A 23,501-nucleotide genomic window follows, 5' to 3' on the forward strand; every position below is an offset into this window, starting at 1 on the left:
AGTTATTTTTATCTTTGTCTCTTAAGGATGTGCATGTTCCCGTATCTAGGTCAACATCTGCATCACAGTTTGACAGTGAGGCCACTGGAACACAATCAAAACAAATTTGAGTTCTTTCCCCTGTTTTCACTATCGCTTACTTAGAAAACCTGCATAATCCTTGCATTTAAATTACCTATTTTGGGATTATATATCCATCTTTTAGGAAAATTGACATTAAAGTTGAAGAAAGGGTCCATTTGTAGAATTGGGTTCCTCTGGCATCTAAGGATGGCACATTGGGCAGTGGAGAGTTCATTATATTTTTCGTCCAAATGTACCAGAGTATAAAGCATGCCTGCCATAGCTACAGAGGTTTTGCAGTCTCTCTATAAACACGAGTGCAGCTAAATCTAGCTTATAGTCTGGGCACTCTAGATAAACATTGAACAGTTTCTAGGATCATTGCTTTTGTTCTCGGATCTTGAGGTGTACTTGTACATCCACTCAACACTTGAAGTGATGAATGGTTGTAATTTTACATGAGTAGGAAGAAGTTGGCATAGTTCATTGCACCTAGCAAGTTACCTTCACCTCTTTTGACGTTTGTGAGGAGGCGGTGAGTATGGATTGGACAAGGCTACTTGGTGTTCTCTTCCTTTAGTCCGGTAGCAATACTGGGGGATTTCTGATGCTCACTTCCAACAAATTTCATCACTTGGAGTTCGGCCTGTGTTTTGCAGTGGTGGTAAATCAGTCTCCTGGCCTCCAGATGTTCTCCTCCTTCTGCATACCACAGCCAACATCATCTTTTAAAAATGCCCACCTTCAGTAGCTCCCATTGGATATAAGCTGTCTCCCTGGTGTGGTACGCCAGCCCTTCTGCCTTGCATTCCCACTTCCCTTCCAGACTTGCCTGTTTTCATTCTCACATGGTCCAGGCATGTGGAATTATTTATTCTGCCTACACGTATGGAATATGCTCTTTCTTGCCTCTGGGCTTTTTCCCTTCTGACCTCTTTCTCATTTTCTGGAATACTGGCTGCCACCAACCCCCACTCCAAATTATCTGCTTGGTAAACTCCCACTTGTAGTAAGGACCTGGCTCAAGGGTCCACCATCAGTCCTGAACCACCACATTCTCTGTCCTGTGTGGCCCTAGTAACATACTGGACATCTACTTTTTTTTTTTTAACTGCACTTAATGTACAATATTGCATTATTTCTTGACAAGTCACCCTTATCAGATGGTGACTTACCAGAAGGCAAGGGAAGTGCCTGTCTTGTCTTTATTTCTCCAGAATATAGCACAGATTTTTCCTGCTCATAGAAGCTCAAAGATACTTGTTGATTCAACACATTTATTTCCAGAGTTGAATTTGTCTATGTTCCCCTCTGTATCCGGGTGAACACTTAGGGAAAAGGGGGTTGGGATTATAACAGCTTACCCAGACACCTACATCTGGCAAGGGCATGAGCCAGTGGCAGGCTGTACACACCAAAGCTCACCCTGAGGGAAAATGAGCTTTCACTCTGAGTCAAGGGAACAGACCCCTTACTGGGGCGGGGCAGGTACAAATGTGACCCCAATTAGTGTTTTGAGTCTTGCATCCCTCATTCATCTCTAAAGAACTTTGGAAAAGGCTTTTCTATGACTTTGACTCATGAGATTCTCTTGTTGTCTCTGGAGGTCCTGGGTGCTGTGTGAACAGACCAGCGCTTCATTCTCTGCAAGTGGTTGGCTTTTGGTCAGTGACTCAAGATTTTCCTAAGGGATGTGAGAAGCCACAGAGCAAATTAGGGTATTTTGAAGAGATGTCTTATGCTCCTGTTCTGGCTGTAGATAGCAGCTGAGAATTGTTTTCAAGGGGTACCTGTCCCAGGAGGTCTTCATCGCAGAGTCCCTGGAGTTCTCTATTCCAGTGTCAGTGGGGTGTCTCTCTCTCTCTCAGTATCCCTAGAGGTCTCTGTCCAATATCTCCGATGGTTTCCATCTCAGCATTCCTGGAAGTCTCTATCTCAGTGTCTTCTAGTTTCCCTGGAGCTTCCACCCCAGCATCCCTGGCGTCTCTATCCCAATGTCTCTAGAGTGTCCATCCCAGCGTCCCTAGAGTCTCCATCCCAATGTGTCTTGTGGCTTCCATCCCAGGGCCCCTGGAATCGGCAACTCAATATCCCTGGAGTCCTCACCCCAGTGTTCCTGGAGGTCTCCATCCATTGCATATCAACATGGTCTGCTGGGAAGGATTGGATGGGCCACTGAGTCAACCTAGCATGCTGTATGGCATGGTGGACATGAACACATAGGATTGCCAGACTTAGCAAATAAAAATCCTTGATGCCCAATTAAATTTGAATTCCAAACAACAACCTTTTATATTTTTATCATAAGTATGTTCCAAAGGTTTGGTGACCCCAGGAGCATGGGCTGTAGTTTTTTATTCTAGAGCAGTGTGTGGTACATTATAGACACTTGATAAATAAATAACAGGAAAAAAAAAGGCTGGCCCCTACCTAAGTGACTCTAAGCCGGTTTCAGAGCCTGATTTTATCACCTATAAAGATGATGCAACAATTTCTACCCCTTTCAGCTGTTGTGAAGATGAAATAAAATAACCCATGAGAAGTTATTGTCACATTAACAGGCAAGCTGGTGAGCGCGCAGCCCTAGGGAAGCTCTGAGGGTCTTCATGGGTTTCACATACGTGTGCATATGCCTTTCAGGCAGACACTACCTAAGGAAGAGAATAGGAATTTCACCTGGGAAATTTCATGGGATTAGGCTCAGAAAGTTTGAGAGGGCGTATGAGTAAGATATAAAACTTTAAAAATAACCCAGCCCTCAGATTCCTGTTTGGCAAAGCTCGATTTAGCAAGAGTAAGTTTAGATAACAGGTGTATATTTCAGAAATCAGTAATGGTTTAAAAATATGAGTTGTGAAAACATAGAATAGTAGTCGATTTTTTTTCTCATAGCACTAGGCATTGTGGAACCATTTATTGGATGGTTTCACTTTATACTAGTGATACTGTATGTTCCTGAAATTGAATACAGTTAAAGATTCTTTGTACTCTTTGATAAAGGAAGTTTGTTAGGCTGCAAAAGAAAAGCCTCTCTTTCAGCCATTTGTGGTTATGGAGCATCGGAAGGTACTTGGATCTGAATTCAGGGAATTTCTGGAAGAAGTCATACATTTTCATTTCCAGGATGCACATGAACTTACGTATTATGTTAAATGCATCAACAGTCGTATCTTGTTTTCCCCCAGTCTCTTTACAAGTTAATAATATTTGTGTTTTCAATAATGAAACTTAGGTATCTTCATTTAGAAAATGTAGAATATACAGTTAAAGCATAAAGAAAAAAAGAATCTCAGAGATAATCACAGTGAAGCATTTCAGTTATTTCCTTGCATTATTTGATTTCTATTTGTTCCTACTCTTGGGATAATATTTGTTGAATGATTGTATACTTCTTTGTCACAAATCCTACTAAGATCAGTTTCTTGGTATAAAAAAATTCAAAATGAAAGAATATATTATGACTGGTTTTTGTATAGAAGATTATAAAAGGAATGGCAGTGATAACACTCCACACACTTGATACAAGTGTAAGTTTCACTGCAGATTGAATTGTTGCAACAGATGCAAGGGAGGGTGATTACATTTTTATTTCCCAAATGAATTAGTTCGTCTTTAGTGTTTCAGGTTCATTCTAAGGGTGGCAAGTGACTCCATCCCGAATTACTCTGATATGTATTCTGTGCTGAATCCAAGTATTATTCCAAATGCCAACTAACTTGGTTGACACAGAAGGCAGTGTTTGAATGCTGTTGGGCATTTACGAATTGGCCATATTTTTATAATGCATAAAGCCCTACAGTGCTAATGAAAAAGAGTTTATTATCAAAGCATCTGTAGCATGAGTCTTTGCCACTGAACTGTGGGGAAGATGTGGAGTCACTCTTTCTGGCTATTTAGGTGCTTTTCTTCAAAATGTGATTTTTCTAAATGAAAACATTTTTTAACATCTATCTCAGTTTCTAAAATGTGAATTTTCTTCAGGTTTTTAAATGTGTTTCTTGGTCTTTAAGTTATTTTCATCCAATTACTCAATTCTGATTCTCTTACTTTTCCCAAAAAGCTTGAGTGTAATATAAACATAAATCAAAGGGTACAGTCTTACAGACTATGATATTTTAGTAAGAAAGTTCATCTGTAAGCTCTCAAACAAATATACCTGTGAGTCCACATGGCCTAAACATCTGCCATGGGTAAGGTGGTGGGATTGAGGCCCACAGACCCAATACTTGGATCGGGTAATGATCATAATTCATAGCAGATATAACGATTTATGTCCTTGGAAATGTTTGATTTTAATTCCATACAAAATAACGTCACAAAATGAGAACATTAAGTCACCAAGGGAACAAAAGGCACTAGGGATGCATGAGTCTTCTTGCACACCTGGCCCAATGTACCAGCTCATAACTGCATGCCTTGCGCACCTGACCCAATGTGAGTAGCAGCCCATAGCTGCATGCCTCACATACCTGACGTAATGTGAGTACCAGCCCATAGCTGCACACATTGCACACCTGACCCAATGTGAGTAGCAGCCCACAACTGCACACGTTGCACACCTGACCCAATGTGAGTAGCAGCCCATAGCTGCATGCCTTGCACACCTGACCCAATGTGAGTGCCAGCCCATAGCTGCATGCCTTGTACACCTGGCCCAATGTGAGTACCAGCCTATAGCTGCATGCCTCACACACCTGACCCAATGTGAGTACTAGCCTAAAGCTGCAAGCCTCACATACCTGACCTAATGTGAGTACCAACCCATAGCTGCATGCATTGCACATCTGACCCTATGTGAGTAGCAGCCCACAACTGCACACGTTGCACACCTGACCCAATGTGAGTAGCAGCCCATAGTTGCACGCCTTGCACACCTGACCCAATGTACCAGCCCATAGCTGCATACCTCACACACCTGATGCAATGTACCAGCCCATAGCTGCATGCCTTGCACATCTGACATGATGTAAGCACCAGTCCATACTGCACACTTTGCACACCTGACCCAATGTGAGTACCAGTCTATAACTACACACCTTGTACTTCTGACCCGATGTGAGTACCAGCCCATAACTGCACGCCTTGCACACCTGACCCAATGTGAGTATCAGCCCACACCTGCCTGAATACCTTGCACTAAACCCCTTGACTTACCATTACAGTATTTCTAGATATCAGAAGATATGTCTGTATAAATGTATGTACAACAAATAGTATGGATTTCTGATCCTTTTCGTTTATTATTTTGAATCATTTGTTTGGCTAATGGTTTGAATTTACAAAACTAAAGATAAAAAAGGAAAGATTAACTTGCTGTTTTTATGCTCGGGCTGAATTTGCTTTAAGTATTCAAAACCCTTAAACGATAAACTTAGGTGCATTAAAATTTTAACAAGTTTATTTGAGCATTTAGAGATTTAGGAATCAAGCATCACCGGACTTCCAGCAGCTCTCCACTTGTGGGTGGGGGTGGCAAGGGAGGAAACTTTTATAATATTCTTCCCAGAAGCAAGACAAAGAAAATGCCTCTAGTTGGTTAAAGTGGAAACTCCCTAGTTAGAGGTTAGTTGGTGGTTTCTAATTGGTTAAGTCTCAAGTTAGACTTTAGTTAGGGTTTTGTTTCTGATTGGTTAAGCTTAAGTTTCCTTTTACTATTTACATCGAGTTGAATTTTGGTTTGTTTACATAGGAACCCAAGACAGTGAAGCCTCCTCAATCTAATGGCCTCCCAATTATTTTAACATAGCATATATTCTTATGAGACACATAAAATAAATGGTAGGCTTCTATTTAATGAGTTTCTTCTTTACAAAATGACTTTATCACTGGTTCTAAACAAGGGGGATTAATTTTAAATTCACATAAAATTTATTTTAAACAACTGGCCAATATCATTATTTTTCGGTGATTATAATTCTTATTTTTACTTGAAAATTTTACCTTGGCATTTACTCTGTTGGAGGCAATATATAATTAACAGGAAAACTGAAGATGTTTATCAGATCAGCGATTCTGCTTCCAGTAGCCACACTTATTCGTCTTTTCCAAAGGATATATTTTAGTCAAGTTTACACAATTAAAGGGAATACATGCTGAGCGGTATTAAATCAGAGATTAGCAGTGAATGCAAAAAGGAGTAGAATCCCATTGTGGGAAGGGATCCCAGGTAATGCTCATTTTCATGTTGTGTTTACATTAATTATGACTTAAGACAAGCAGCTGGTGATGGAAAAGGAACGGTGCTTTTCACTGCGGTCTTTTTTATCCTCTTCCAATCAAATCTTTATGAACCTCCACTTTAGGGTTTAAAGGTTTCCCCTTCTCTGTCCGTTTCCTTCTCAGGGCTGGCCCCTATGCACAGGTATGTCCTTTATGATTCTCTGGGCTTATCTCTCTCTTTCTTCTACTTGTTCTCCCCTTTCTTCTAATTGGCTTATTTGATTAATTTACCCAATATATGTTAAAAAGTCTCCTTGTTGTCTGCTGGCTTTGTTACCTTTTGTCCAACATTTGCCAAACATTAGTGTTCTTAAGTATTATCTAGGACATTTGTTCAAAATTAAGATGCCCCTCCCAGCTCTGCTGATTTAGCTGGCTCAGGGTGTGTGCTTTTAACAAACTGGTGGCCAACTGACATGCCTGGGAAAGATTTCTAACCATTCTGTTCCTTCTGCTATTGTAACAAAAAAAACCAAAAAAACAAAAAAACAAAACAACAACAACAACAAAAAAAACTAATCTGTATTTTTTTTTTTTTTTTTTTTTTTTGAGACAGAGTCTTGCTCTGTCGCCCAGGCTGGAGTGCAGTGGTGTGATCTCAGCTCACTGCAAGCTCCGCCTCCCGGGTTCACGCCATTCTTCTGCCTCAGCCTCCCGAGTAGCTGGGACTACAGGCGCCTGCCACTACGCCCGGCTAATTTTTTGTATTTTTAGTAGAGGCGGCGTTTCACCATGTTAGCCAGGATGGTCTCAATCTCCTGACCTGGTGATCCGCCCACCTCAGCCTCCCATCTGTATTTTTTTTTCCCTGCTTGAGTTGGGAGAATATCAGCCTAGTACAACAGTTATCTATTTAGTTATAAACAAGTAAGTACATACAGTTGGTCCTCCCTGGGTTCTGCATCTGCAGATTTAACCACAAGCCTAAAATATTTGGGAAAATTAAAAACAAACAATACAACAATAAAAATGATACCAATAAAAACAATATGGCATAACGACTATTTACATTTATAATGTGCTAGATAGAAGTAATCTAGAGATGATTTAAAGTATATGGGAAGATGTGCATAGGTTATAGGCAAATACGAATCCATTTGATATCAGGGACTGGAGCATCCATGGATTTTGGCACTCGAAGTGGTCTTGGAGCCAATGCTCTGGGGATACCAGGGGACAGCTGTAAATAAATAAATAAATGTACAAAGGCTTCCTGTTTCCCAGATCCCATGAGCAAACCAACAAAGGGCTGTGATAATAATTGAATAACTTATTTGCATGTACGTGTACTACAGACTGAGTATTGAGAGCTTTTCTCCTACCAGGTCCACATGGGGTTCATCCAAATGTATTAGTTCATGTAGTTCTTCTTTCAAGACTCTGTATTACTCAAATATTTATTGAACCTACTTTATGCCAGGAAGCTTCTTAGGCATTAGAGAAAGAAAGATGAAGCATCTTCTCTACCTGATGAGGACTTTCTAGTCCAGCGCAAGGGTTGGCAAGCTGGGGCCCCAGAGTTGCCTCCTGTTTTTGTAAATATGCTTTTATTGGCACACAGCCACACCCACTCATTCACACATCTTCTGTGGCCGCTTTTGAGCTAAAACTGCAGAGACGAGTAGTTGGCACATAGACCACAAAAGCAAACTATCTGCTCTCTGGCCCCATAACAAAAAGTATGATGATCTTGGCCTAGTGGGTGAGACAGGGGCACAAGCAATTAGATTCTCCAAGGGAAGCCTGAGTAAAGGGTCCTGAAAACACCAAGAGTAAAGGGATATGATGGTGCATCGATCTGAGGAGGCTGCATAGAGAAGGTGTTCCTCCAACGGGGCCTGAGAGATGCTTGAGGAATCTGGCAGGGAAGACAGAGAGTCACATGGGAAAAGTCAGAGATTCTGATGAGGCTGAAAAGTGCTTGGCTCCGTGGCACCTGTTGGTGACAGAGTGGGGGAAGTAATTATAGGTGAAGCTCTGAGCATTAGCTGGGGCCAGATTATAAAGAAGTTTAGACTTAGTCCTCTAGACCAGTGACTCCAACTGGGGCAGTCTTAGGTTCACCTGACAGGCCTTTCAAGAGTGTAGATGTCCAGGCCTGTCCTCAAGTCCTCTGAATTCCACTTTCTGGAAGTAATGCCAGAATCTTTTTTGTGAGAGAGAGCATCACTCTTGTTGCCCAGGCTGGAGTGCAGTGGTGCAATGCTACGATCTCGGCTCACTGCAACCTCTCATTCCTGGGTTCAAGCAATTCTCCTGCCTCAGCCTCCCGAGTAGCTGAGATTGCAGGCACCCACCACCATATCTGGCTAATTGTATTTTTAGTGGAGACAGGGTTTTACTATGTTGGCCAGGCTGGTCTCGAACTCCTGGCCTCAAGTGATCCACCCACCTTGGCCTCTGAAAGTGCTAGGATTACAGGCATGAGCCACTGTGCCCGGCCAGAATCTTTGATTTAATCAAGCTCCCATTGCTCTGCTGGCTTGGTAAATTTGAGAACCTCTGCTAAAGGCATTGAGGAGCCCAGGAGATTTCTACATTTATGTGTTCACATAATCATATTTGCATTAGGAAGATACGTCCACCATATTGTGTGCAGGATGCACTAGGCACTAGAACTTGCAGAATTTGGAGCCAGGCATGGCAGTTGGGGGTTGTGGATCAGGTGAGAGTAGAGGGTGCTTAGACTTAGGCAGTGATGATGGCAATGGAGATGAGAAGCCAGATTTGAGACACGTTTCAGTTCTGAGTTTGACAGCAATTGATGGCCAACAGAGTGGGTTGGCTGGTGGGAAGCATCAAACCATTCAGTGAGCTTTGGGAGTGTGACTGGGATAGAGCATATGGGAGAATGAGCTGTAATTCTTTGATTATTAGAAGATACATGAGAAAAAAGATCTCAGATTTGTATGAATACTGAAGATAACCTAGAAAATTAATTGTATATGGAGATAATTTAAAGCATGAATAGTCCTAGGAAATCAAAGGTTAAAGGAACCATAGAAATATTCAGTTGGCATTTTTTTTCAAATGAAAAATTATCTCTGTTAACTGAAAAACAGAAAGGAACAAATCAGATACCCAGAGGACCCACAAAGGCAAAAGTCGTGAGTTAAATTTAGAGCAATAAATCATCATCTGTAATCCTCACAGCACTTAGAGATTTGCAAGTAATAATTAAAGCATAATAAAATGTAAACTATTAGTGTAATTATTAACAATATTGATTAATAACTTTTACCCTAAATATATTTGTGGGAAAATATTTTTCTGATTTTATATCTCTGAGGTTTGCTGGCAGCATTGTTTAGTTACTGCATGCCGTTAAAAAGTATCTTTGTTATTTCATTCTACTTGCTAAATAATAAGAGGTTATCCATCTATTTTTGCACCTTTTAATCTTGGTATTTAAATATATAAGAATGCTATTAAAATGGTTTGATCTCGGTTTTAGTGTGTTCTTTGAAATTTATTTCTAATAACCAAGACTTTTAAGGAGCTCAAAATGCTCTTTCTGGGATAGGGAATGAAAGAAGTTAATATGATTCTGGGAGAATGGGTACCAGACACACCTAACAGTATTAACAGCAACAAAAATTAAATTACAGTTATCTTGAAATTTGCATAGCCCGAATAATACATATTTACTATTTTTGAGGAGGGTAGAGAAAATTCTGACTGAGGAGATAGCTAATCACATGACCATATTATAAATTTGTCACCGTATTTTAAAATATTTTAGAAAAAAACTCACAAAAGAATTAAAAACTGTGATTTAAATGTGATCTAACTATTTAAATATAATCTTATACTATTTGGAAAGGCTTTGTAATTTTGAAATTTAATTATCTTCTGAGAAACCCATGAAAAAAATACATGAAGCAGACATTTTTTAGGATAGTTATAACCACAAAATAAAAAGGCTCCTAGAATTTGCTTAGAGTCGACCAGCACAATGAAAACTCTTGGAAATCACAATTATAGACATGTTGGTGAATTGGTGAATTATATGAGTTGGTTACATGATTAAATTAAATCATTATATTCTTTAAATTTACTGATATGATCACAATATTAAATATTTACACTTAGATAATCAAACTAATTTTACAACACTTTATGTTTTAAAGGATATAGTTACTATTTTTCCTTATTTTATTTATTTATTGAGACTCGCTCTGTAGCCCAGGCTGGAGTGCAGTGGCAGGATCTCTGCTCAGTGCAACCTCCACCTTGCACATTCAGGGATTCTCGTGCCTCAGCCTCCCAAGTAGATAGGATTACAGTTGTGCACCACTACGCCCAGCTAATTTTTTTGTATATTTAGTAGGGGTAGGTTCCTGCCATGTTGGCCAGGCTAGTCTCGAACTACTGACCTCAGGTGATCTATCTGCTTCGGCCTCCCTCATGCCTGTAATCCCAGCACTTTGGGAGGACCAGGCTGGGGGATCACCTGAGGTCAGGAGTTCAAGACCAGCCTGGCCAACACAGCGAAACCCCATCTCTACTAAAAACACACAAAAAATTAGCTGGGCATGGTGGTGCGCACCTGTAATCTCAGCTACCCTGGAGGCTGAGGCACAAGAATTGCTGAATGCCTGCGATGGAGGTTGCAGTGAGCCGAGATCCTGCCACTGCACATCCAGCCTGGGCAACAGAGTGAGACTCCATCTCAAACATAACTTGTTATCTTCAAAAGTCTACCAGTGCAATTGAAAATGTGCGTATCATGTAGGATGTCACTATACTTGAAAAGTTCTGTGCCAATTAGATGTTGACAGCAGTGAGGATGGAAGGAAACTTGCAGTGAGGAAAGTATTGTGTGCAGGAAGCTGGTGCAGGGACAGGAGAGACTTGTCAGCTCTCAGCCTTCCCCAAGTGGCTCATGGGCAGTGTCTGTTTTGTCTTTGGATTGTTTCGTGATCAGCCTTGGTCTAAACTTTTATTAATCAGCAGCAAACGTTTCTGTCAACATTGTTAAAATGTCTTTATACATTTAATCGGCTTCTGCCTTCATTTGCTCCAGTACAAAATACAAATCTACCTTCCTTAATTCTTCTTTTCTCAGTTGTAAGGAAACCTCTAACTCATACGTTCAATAGGAACTTGTAATTTTTTCTTTGATTTTATAGTCATATTCATCAGAGGCCAATTGAGTTATTCTAAGAGAATGTCATTTTAAAACACCTGTGTCTTTCATAATTTATGGAGGTCAAAGTTAAGTTTTATAGTGTCTCTAGATGAAATGAGTCATTTAGTTAATATGCTCATGATGGCTCAACCTTTTCTTTAATGCCGGCTGCATTTTATTACTTTACATGAAGATACAAATGAACTTCATCTATTAAGGTCCCCACTGCTCCCTCCGAGAATATATTGTTGTGCTTAGTGATTTGTTTCTAATAGGCCACTGGGGGAAGTGATGGGACCCAGGAATGAGTTATTCAATCCTAGAGTCAGTAAGCAAGAAACTTTGGTGAAGACGTAGAAAATGCACTCAGGCGTCTAGTGGGGAAACGAAGAGTGGGATTCAATATTGTGATTTTGCATCTGCCAAATTTAATAGCTTTGTGATTTGAATTATTCAGCCCATTGGATCTATGTACTCCTCATATATTATTACTCCTAAAAGGAATCTGGTTTATTGCACGTGAATGTGCAATGTCAAATTTTATTCCATGGCATTTGAGAAAAAAAAAAGTAGATCCATACCAGGGGCAGAAAAACTCATGTTTTTATTTGCTATAGCCATAAAACTGAACTGTTACACTTTGGCAAACTCTTGCTTTTCACTTTGATAATGACAGGAGAAAAATAGAAGTATAGAATCATTCCTCCAAGCTATACCACTAATGCATTCAAAGAATCTAATCTCTTAACCTCTTGCACCACTGCCTTTTTCCCTGAAGAATGGCAATATTCCTTATTACTACCTATTTACATCTAGGGGTGTTATGAAGATTAATGAGATCACTTAAATGCTTTGGGTTGCTCAAAGCATTGCCCTGTTAGGGAGACTGACTCTACTTGCAACATTTGGTTAGCATTTCCAGTTGGCCAGGGGCCAGAAGCGTTATTCCTTCATGTTGGAAAGGCTGGTGGCCTTTCTCATGAACCTCACGCATATTGTTTACCCTTCTCTGTGCTCACACAATTGCAAGATAAAGTGGTTGCCTCTTCTGTAATACCTTGGAGGACAGCCACTTGCAGGGTTCCATAGATCTTACTTTAGTTTGTGAGTGGCCCAACACCTGGGAATATCAATTTTTTATCCCCTTTAGAAGGTTTTCTCTCTTTTTGTAACCTTTAACTTTGTAGGTCATTGACCTAAACTGTGATGGATCAAGCTGTCTTGAGAGATTTCAAGTCCCTCATTTTGCCAGCTGGCTTGGAATTTTTCCTACAGCAAAAATGCATTTGGAGTTGTATGTGGGGCCAAATAGTTCGAGGAAAGAGATTTGAGAATAGCAGAATCCACGCTGTGTTTTGTCAGATTCTTAGGTTCTTGGTATGTGATTAGGGAATTCCACAAATGTTTTACTTATGGTTCACCTTTTAAAATATTGTTTAGGCCAGGCACGGTGGCTCACGCCTGTAATCCCAGCACTTTGGGAGGCTGACGCGGGCGGATCATGAGGTCAGGAGATAGAGACCATCCTGGCTAACACGGTGAAACCCCGTCTCTACTAAAAATACAAAAAATTAGCCAGGCGTGGTGGCGGGCGCCTGTAGTCCCAGCTACTCAGGAGGCTGAGGCAGGAGAATGGCGTGAACCCAGGAGGCAGAGCTTGCAGTGAGCCAAGATAGTGCCACTGCACTCTGGCCTGGGCGAAAGAGCGAGACTCCATCTCAAAATAAATAAATAAATAAATAAAAATAAAATATTGTTTAAAATAGCTGAAAATTGTAATAAGGTGAATACTAAACTGTTTGTATAGTGAGGCATTTGACTACTTGGGTTTTCCATGGACCGTAGTCATTTATTAAACTAATATTGAGGCCAGACGTGGTGGCTCACACCTGTAATCCCAGCACTTTGGGAGGATCAGTTGAGGTCAGGAGTTCAAGACCAGCCTGGCTAACAGGGTGAAACCCTGTCTCTACCAGAAATATAAAAATTAGTCGGGCGTGGTGGCATGTCGGTGTAATCCTGGCTACTGGGGAGGCTGAGGCAGGAGAATTGCATGAACCCAGGAAGTGGAGGTTGCAGTGAGCTGAGATCATGCCATTGCACTCCAGCCTGGGCAAAGAAGCAAGACTCCATCTCAGGAAAAAAAAAAAAAAGAAAGGAAAAAAGAAATATTTAAAAGCACCTACCAACTCTGTGCCTTAAAAATCAAACAAATAAAAAATCAACAAAAATATAACCGATCAACTGGCATGAATATACACATTAAGTAGATGTTGATCTGTGTAAGATGATAAATAGTTCTGATAAGTGGAGTTTTAATTTTTTTAAGAAAGCTTCATCAACTGATTTTATTATTAACAAATACATAAGTACTTATTACATCAATTTATACTATTAAAGAATTATTGTATCTATTTCATATGTTGGGATTTCTTTTAAGATTATTTTGAAATAAGTTACTCAGTTGTGAAAAATAACACATGAAAAACACTTCTCAGGAAATGATTTAAATTTGCCATAATAAAAATACTTTTGTTAAATGGCCATTTATTCGTAGAACTTAGTTAGGCAATGTGTATATCTAAACATGGTCACAGTCTTTTGGGAATTTGTATTATTTAAATACATTGAGATAATTGTATAGTTTATCTGTTTCATTTCATAAGTTAAGAAATAGGGATATTCTTAGAATTAGGTATGGGCAGGGAGTTGTTCAGGCAAAATAAAAAGAGAGAAAAGAGGTGCCATTTAAACAGCCAGACCCGTAGGCTCAAACTGTTCTCCTCAATGGGAGACATACATCACAGCCAGATCACAGTCCCAGAGGTGAAAATTGATGGCCTAGGATCAAAAGTTTGTTATTAGCAGAACTAAGACTTGAATTTTCTTAAAATGATTTGTAAATGTTGCTGTAAATGACCAGTGAAGATATGAAATGGTAGTAGCATAAGGGCTGTTACTGTGTTTGTTTCTGTGTGTGTGCATGTTTGGTGCAGGTGAAGTTAGGAAGGGGGCATTGAATAACTAATAGGTGGGGACTTGAGGCATAATGGGACAAGGGCCACCAAGACAGGGGGGGCTTGTTTCTAATCCCAGGACTTTCTCTGAAACCTTACAGTATTGGACAAATCTCACTGCAGCTGTTAATTTATAGAAGTTTTCTCATCTATAAATTGAAGGGTATATACTCTTTAGTGACTCTTAGTTCTTGATTTCTTAGACTGTATATTATTAGATTAAAAATATGGAATGGGGTAAAATAATCACCAATTTTTATCTTGCAACCCAGAAAATACTACAAAAAGAAAAGTTCAAATCCTCTGGTGCTTTCCTTCCTGGGGTATTGGATGTGGTGATAGTGCTGGTGCTGGTGCTGGTGATGGTATTTCATAGTAACTGTGCTATTTTTCCTAGTAAGCGTGCCCCTCCCTCCTCTTTGCCCCTTCCTTTCACCTATTGAATACCTCTGCCATATTGATTTGTTATTACTGATGAGATGATTGGAAGGGCACCATAGCTCTCAGGTATTTGGAAGGAGAAGAGGTAGATGGTTGAACTCCACTAGCAATGTTTCTGGAGAGGAGGGGTACCTTTACAGCCCGTTGGAACTTGAGAAGCAGAAAAATAATGATCAGAAGAGTTATATTTGCTTATGGAGATGTGGACTGAGAAAGTGGTGTATTTTTTATTATAAGCCATTATCTTCTCCTATGGAAAACACCTGAAAACTGGAAGCAGGTGTTGTGGACAGCGATCTCTGTGTCTCCTCCACTCCCCTCTCCAAGTAGACAGAGAGCTCTTTGCTTGATCTGCACAGAGCTCTACAGAGCACTGCAGACTCTGCTATCATCTTTTCTCAAAGGGCCTGACGCACTTCCAGCTCTTCCTTTGTGTATGAGAGCTTCTTTTCAAGAAAGTTTCTGGAGACAGATACCATAGTGTGAACATACATGTGCACGTGTATGTGTGTGAGTAAGCCAGAAAGAATGAACCATGAGATATCACCAAAGCTCTTAGGTAATTCATTTACTAAATGAATGAGTTTCTTTTATTGGAAATATTTACTGAAGAAGTCCTTCTTAAAATTGCCAGTGGGTTGAAAAGGAGTAGGGTGACTGGATTCCAGGACCAAAGACAAAATTAACATAGAAGTTGGCACCATTAATTGATGCTTACAATGGGTCAGACTTCATTCCAAGTGTTTTTCTTAGATTTAAACCTCACAACAACCCTAGGGAATGGGTTTGATTATTAGCTCCATTTTACAGATGAAAAGACTAAGGCGTACAAAGAAATGCTTTCTTCCTGAGATTGTATAGAGGCAGAACTCTAGTTTTTGCATGAATATTCTTAATTGCTAGGTAATGCTGACTCCCATAGTAGAGGGGGCAGCCTCCTGAAACCAGAAAGACAGTGGGAAATATGTGAGGGTGGGGAGCTGAGCTGCTCATAGAGGCAATGGGTGTACAATGGCTAGTAATTTCCCTGGTGCCGCTATGTACTAGTCTGTTCTCACACTACTATAAAGAAATAGCTGAGACTGGGTAATTTATAAAGGAAATAAGTTTAATAGATTCACAGTTATACATGGCCAGGAGGGCTCAGAAAACTTGTAATCATGGTGGAAGGTGAAGGGGAAGCAAGCTTGGGCCTTCTCACATGGTGGCAGGAGAGAGAAATGCAAGCAGGGGAAATGCCAGATGCTTATAAAACCATCAGATCTCATGAGACTCACTCAGTGTCATGAGAACAACATGAAGTAACCCGCCCCCATGATCCAATCACCTCCTACTAGGCCCCTCCCTGGACACATGGGGATTATGGGGATTAAAATTTAAGATGAGATTTGGGTGGGGACACAGCCAAACTATATCACACTGGTAAGCCCCGCTTCTGAAAGACTTGTCTGTGTGTGTGTGTAGATTTCTTGCTTCCCTTAGAGGAGGTGTGCTGGTTTCAAGGTCACACTGGGTGAAAGCTTGGCTAATGTTGAAATGTGAGTCACCCTCCAGTGCCACCTACCTTGGCTGCTTCAACATACTCTTCTGTATGTGCACCAAGTTCACATTTGTTCCTCTGAAAAGGACTTTTTGTTGTTGTTGAGACAGGATCTCTCTCTGTCACCCAGGCTGGAGTGCAGTGACAGGATCATGGCTCACTGGAGCCTTGACCTCTCAGGCTCAATGGATCCTCCCACTTCAGCCTCCTGAGTAGCTGGGACTACAAGCATGCACCATGCCACCTGACTAATTTTTGTATTTTTTCTTTTTTGTAGAGATAGGGTCTCCCTATGTTGCCTAGGCCTGTCTAGAACTCCAGGACTCAAGTGATTGGCCCACCTTGGCCTCCCACGGTGCTGGGATTACAGGGCAACGTGCCTGGCCTGCAGATGACATTTCTGTTGGAGTCCTAGACTTCTCATGGCACTGACTAAATCAAAAGACTTTCCTGTAATATTCCCTCCCCTCAGAGGTATCCTTAACCTGGTTCTACATAGAGGGCTGTAGCATTATAATAAAGGACAGGGGAATGTTTCCTGAAATGGGTTTGTGATGGAGGTGGCATGTGCCAAGCAGTGCTTCTGGGAGCTTCTCTTGGGGTATATCAGAGGTGAGATTTGAAAGGTGGAAAGAGTGTGGTAAGGAGACTATTGCTGTGGTTTGGGTGAGGCTGTTTTCACTTGGTTTAGAGAGGTGGTACCCCCATGTGAGGAGGCAAATTGTGTGAAACCTGAATGCCCAGGAGGCAATGCCTGGACCCATGAGACTACCTGAATGTGAGCCTAGTCCTCTTTCATCCTTCAGCTGTGTGTGTACATGTGCTTCTGAGTGCCAGCTTCCATGGGGGCTTTGTCCTCACTAACTCTCTCCATAACCCATAGGGATGTTTCTTGGTCATCTCAAGGCTATGCCCTTGGGCCTCTTTGGCTGTCACTTGTCACTTCTACTGGGACATATGTCCAGCTTATATACCTACCCCCCCCCACCCACGATAGTGAAAATAGTCAACATTTATGTCTTATAGGTGTTGTAAAACCAATAAGAAGTGACCTTGGACCAGCCCATTATAACAGCATCCTTGGCTTCTTGGAGATCCCACCTCGTGCTCATTTGCATCTTAGAGTTTGCTTACCATCATGTGCCAGCATCTTCTTGACATTATTATTTGCACTTAGGCTGGCTTCTCCTCCCTTCCTCTTTGGGGTGCTGCTGGTGCACATCCCCGCCCCATCTTCCCATTTACATGATGCCAGGATTTCAGTTAGAGGCTGAAGCAAAGAATACTGAGGTAGGTTAATGAGTTGTTTCTAAAACCTACAACACTAGAGTCCAAAGCCCGGTGTAACTAATCTATCTTTTTTCCGTGTCCTCTACTGATCTCCATTGCATGTTTCACTATTCTTCCCCTTCTTTGTTGAAATTGATATTTTACTTTTCTCTAATTTCCTGTTTTATACTTGGGCAGTGAAACTTGACTCTTTGAAGCCCTTGATGTCGTCAGTTTCCTTTGGGCAGACCACCAAGTTCATGTTTCTTTTCTTTTCTTTTTAAACCAAATCCTATATAATGCAAGTTATATTTATGTATTCATTATTTATTTATTTATTTTTGAGACAGGGTCTCGCCCTGTCACCCTGGCTGAACTGCAGTGGTGTGATCACAGCTTACTGCAACCTCCACCTCCCAGGACCAAAGCATCCTCCTGCCTCAGCCTCCTGAGTAGCTGGGACTATAGGCATAAGCCAATATGCCTGGATAACTTTTGTAGTTTTTGTAGAGACAGATTTTGCCATGGTTCCCAGGAGCCTGGCAACCTCCGCCTCTCAGGATCAAAATATCCTCCTGCCTCAGCCTCCCAAAGTGCTGGGATTACAGGTGTGAACCACCATGCCGGGCCCAAGTTCATATTTCTAAACTTTTATTACGTACTGAATCCATCTTACAAGGTAGAGTACTGTGAACCTCAGAGCATTGCTTGAATTCAAAATCTTAATTATAAAACATGGTGAATTTAGGTGATAATTATAAAGGAAGACCTATGAGGAATAGTTGTACATCATCTTAAGTAAAACAGTTTCAGAATGGAATGCCCATGTCCTTTTATTTATTCCATATAGATCAAGAGAGCCAGTTAATGACTTACACTTACCGTAAGTATGTACAAACACACCCCACTTATTCGTTAGCTTTCTCACCAATCTCTAATGTGTATTTGTTGACCTCTTGAATTCCTCTTTGTACTCTAAGATCCAAGGAAAGTAGTGCTAAACATATTCTTAGAAAGAAGATGCTTTTGAAGTCAAAATTATTATTTTCTTTGTTCTTGAAATTTTTACAAACTCTTAACTTTTTGTGATCTATTAAAAATAAAACTGTTCTGTTTTTTTATTTTGTAGAAACTACCTCTTCAGGTTACAGCTTGAGGATCTGTCTCTTATCCAGGTAGGTGCAATTTATTTTTCTCAAACTTTCATTTTCCATCCCAATTAACTCACTGTTTGAGGGGATGAAGACAGATGCATGTAAAGGTGTTAATCCAGCCTGAGCAGGGGCTCATTTCCTCAGCAGGTCAGGCCACAGGACTAAGGCTGCCCTACTTGTTATGAGTCATCACCTCCCTTAATTCCCAATTAGCCTTTTCCTCCTGTCAGGTGGCCCTGTTTGTTCCGTGGATGTGATCCTGATTTATCCTTCCTTAGATGAGAGACCACTCAAGGAACACTGCTTCAAAGCCTGGACACATTCCTTTCCCCACAGTTACAGCAATCATCGATTATTTAGTTTGATGCATTCGGGCATCAATTTCTTGTAAAACAGCTTTGTTTCCTCTTTATAATTTATATTAACATAAATATGAATACTTGGGTTAAAAGCTATCTATAATGAAGAATAAAGGGAAATAGATCAAAATGAAATTTACCTACTTCTGTTGTTGCGGTTTGAACAATGGACCTGAGATCTTTTACTTAAATGAAGTATTTATTTTAGTAGCAGATCTGAGTCACAAAAGCCCACTTTCCCCTCTAGTCTTTAAAAAAGTGTCTCCTAGAAAATAAGAGAATTAAGACACAAATATCTTCTTCACCAAGATTCTGGAACTCCCTATGGACTATGCCAGAATCTTTGGGCTGTGTAGAGTTTGGAAAAAGTTCTTCAACCAATTTTCGTCTCACTCTCATGTGCTAGAGCTCTAAGAGGTGATTGGAGAGGATTTTATATTATTTTATTCTCTCTTTAATGCTGCTGCTTGTGAACATTTAGGGAACTTCAGAGCTAGGTTTTAATATTAAATCTATCTTTTACTTAGCAGGGTGTTAAAATCAGCCAATCCCCTGATCAAAGCTAATATTGATAAAAAGCAAGGGCTTTGAAGACACATCAACCTGATTTGTGATCTAGTTCCATGACTTCTAGGAATTATTGGTTTCTCATCTGTGAAATGGTCACAAATCACTACCAACTCCATATTAGCATGGTGAAAAATAAGTAAGACATTCAAAAGAGATAAAACATTGCAATTTATCAAGAATTTTCTATTGTTTTTGTTTTTTAAAGTGATAATAATAATAAATCTCCATTGTAATAGTTTTATCACAATTGACAATAAATTGTCTTTCCACTGCAATTTAGTATATAACTGGAGTCTTTCATTGAGCTAATTGAGTGGTAAAATTATGAATTTATTCTTAAGGAATCAGAATGATCAGCAATTTGAAGACATTACCTTCAGTGAAATAAGCCAGGCACAGAAAGACAAAACTGCAAGATCTCACTTATGTGTGAAATCTAAAAAGACGAACTCTTAGGAGCAGAGAGTGGACTGGTGGTTTCCAGGGGCCCAGAAGGTCAGGGAAGGTGTTAGGGAGATGTTGGCCACAGAACAAAAAATTCCAGTTAGACAAAAGAATAAGTTAAAGAGATCCATTGTATGACATGGTGACTATAACTACTAACAATGTACTATATGCTTGAAAATTGCTAACAGAGTAGATTTCAAGTGTTCTCAACACGAAAATAAATAAATAAATAAATAAAGTATGTGAGATACCTGCATATTAATTAGCTTGATTTAGCCATTCCACAACGTATACGTATATCAAAGTGACATGTTGTACACTATCAATATATATGATTTTTATTTGCTAATTAAAAAAAGAATGATCAACAATTTAATCAAAATGCCATTTTAAAGACTGTTTTAGATAACCTTTTCTAAAATATATATCGTTTAGTAGATAGAAACTACATATTATACTCATTTTGATTCTCATGGTATACTCTCTGGCATATCACTTGTGTTAAAAAGTGAGGTTTTGTAGGTCTGTGTGTGCACAAACATATATTTACATATACGCATTCATTTGTTTTCAAATTTGCTAGTTCCATCAGCTGAGAGGGTTTAGAAGTATTCTTAGTAGCAGTGAACACACTTAATACATGTTACTTTGTTTCTAAACTTAATTCTCCATGAAAACAAACGAAGGATTTTTTTGAGAAGTGACTTAATCTAGAGTTGGGCAAGGAAAACTCAGATAAGACTGGAAGAGCTTGTTGTTTCAGAAATTAAGGAAAATATTTAAAGAATGATGAGGGTGTGTCATAAGAAACTAGGAGCCAGCTTGAAGTGGGCTCACTGAAGAAATCTGGGGCAATTTGATTGTCAAAATAGATAATGCCAGAGGTAGATTATAACACATTGAATAACATAAGAATCCATGAGTAGATGCTAACATAAAACATAAATAAATGAGTAAACAAATGCCAACTAATGAATATTGAAGGAATAATTTAATTAGGAGATTATGATTTGGCAACCATTATACTAAAAATCGATTTAGGCAAAAGTGATCAATAGATGCTAATTTATGGGTCAGAGTTTGATGACAGCCAGGATATTTATTCATGGTAGTCTTAAAGTACTTACCTATATGATACTTATTAATTACAACAGGAAAACTTATAACTTGATAGTAAAGAAATCTGGCAAATAGCCCATGACCAAATAGTCAAAGGTCAAGGGGAACTTCACCAGCAATGGGACAGAGTTCAGTGATTTGAGGCACAGAAGACACAGCAAGATGTCCTTGATATTTCAGCCAAAAATTATAACCAAAATTATAACTAATAACCTTATCATGAGGAACCATCAGATACACTGAGGGACATCCTACAAAAAGTGGCCTCTACCCTTCAGATATCACAAAGTCATGAAAGGTATGAAAAAAGAAGAAATAATAAAGAGCTCTTCCATCATAAAGCTCAACAAATAGACATGGGGATCAAATGCCATACTTGACCCAAATTGAATCTTGCAGCAGATATACTTTTTCTTACTATAAAGGACATTATTTGGACAACTGGAGAAATTCAAATGTCTGGATAAGATAGTAGAAATGTATTAATATTAATTTGTTGATCTTGATAACTGTAATATAGGAGAATGTCATTGTTTTTTGGAAAAGCATGCTAAAAGATATAGGGATAATGGATATCATTTCTGTAACTTATATCAAAATAGCTTTTAAAATTGTTATACACATACATACATAGAAGCTATACACATGTGCAGAGGCAAATATAATAAAGCAAATATGATACAGTGTTAACAGGGGAATCTAGGTGAAGGGCTTATGAGAGTCTATTGTGATATTTTTGCAAATTTTACTGACATGATGTCCAAATAAATAGATGCAAAAAAGTGAGGAGATGTATTTCCATTAACTCATGTGTATATATTTTTGTGAGGTCAAGGAAACTGATTGTACTTTTCTCATCATTGCCTCCTTGGTCTTGGCTGCCTTCGGTGGAAATCAGGTTGCAATTATTGATGGGGTTGATGAGCTATTACTGAAGTATAGGATGCCCATCAGTACCACCACCTGGTGAGAGCTTAGTCTACTGACATAGCACCAAGCAAGAAGACAGTGACTTTTTGAACTGTGGTTTTGAAAATGCAGCTCTAATGATAGAGGTCAGACTGCTGTACCATTGGTGCAAAGCAGGGCGATTCTGCTTTTTCATATTCTGTGGCTGTGTACGGAGTTCTGTAGCCTACTGTTTACTTAGTCTGGAGAGAGAAGGCTGGCAATTCTTCATGACACACTTTTTTTTTTATATCACGTGTCTCCAGCAAAGAGGCCTTGTTGATTTCTATGAATATTTTATTTTAATTTACATGACAGTTCCCAAGTATAACAGAAAGGAATAAGCACACTGGTAGACAAAGGGTCTTATAACAGTGCTGTCTGATAGAAGCACCATGTGAGCCAAACAGGTAGTTTAAGATGATCTGCTAGGCACACTGAAAAAAGTACAAAGAAGCAAGGGAAATGACTACTAACAATATATTTTGCTACCTCAATATATCCAAAATATTTTAATTTCAGCATAGAATTATTATAAGAAATTAATGATCTGTTGCACTTTTTTTTTTTCTGGAACTCAGTCTTCAAACTCCAGTGTGTGTTTTATATTTCCATCACATTTGGATTTGGACCAGCCAGAGTTGAAGTGTTCTGGATGGCTGGTGTGCCCCATTGGAAAACACGGTTTTAGATAATAAGTGACAGAACATTTGACTTGTGTGCCTTCAATTATTACATAGAAAGATGGTTTTCTACCACAAATCATGGGGGTTGATTTGTATATCTCAGGTTAATATTTTTCTCCTTTTCGCTCTCCAAAGTTAAAAATTATTGTTTAAATGTAGAAAAATGATGAAACAGAAGGAGGACAACCAATTTCAAGAAAACTGGAGACGATGAGAAATGAATGTAGTTCACCAGTAACCTTTATTTAACACTAGACAAGGCGTCCTTGGGTCCTGCCCCTGTGCAGGACAGAGGTTCACCTCCAGGTGGCAGTTTGCATTACCTGTGACTCTCCTGATCACCTGAGGGCAGTTTCTACCTTGTCTGGTCATGTCATGCTGCATATTGTTTTCCAAACTGTAGGCTATTTTCCAACTTGAAGCATTTGCTCTTGCTGTCCTGTCTCAATCACCTTCACCCTATTTATCTTCTTCCTGGAGAAAAAGACTGCCCATCCTCGAGTTTCACTGGAGACAACACCTCTTTGTAACCCATTCT

At 39.6% G+C, this 23,501-nt stretch overlaps 1 protein-coding gene across 3 annotated transcripts in view; it reads left to right on the forward strand.

Moving 5' to 3' along the window:
- Positions 1-23,501, forward strand: part of SEMA5A (semaphorin 5A) — a 512,105-nt gene that overhangs the window by 207,789 nt on the left and 280,815 nt on the right. For all 3 annotated transcript variants that reach the window (XM_031003381.3, XM_055367948.2, XM_055367947.2), the window contains one exon: positions 18,810-18,855. In XM_031003381.3, the coding sequence (XP_030859241.2) occupies positions 18,810-18,855 (46 nt within the window). The remainder of the gene's footprint in view (positions 1-18,809; positions 18,856-23,501) is intronic.

Source organism: Gorilla gorilla, chromosome 19, assembly GCF_029281585.2.
Source record: "Gorilla gorilla gorilla isolate KB3781 chromosome 19, NHGRI_mGorGor1-v2.1_pri, whole genome shotgun sequence".
Classification (NCBI taxonomy): domain Eukaryota; kingdom Metazoa; phylum Chordata; class Mammalia; order Primates; family Hominidae; genus Gorilla; species Gorilla gorilla.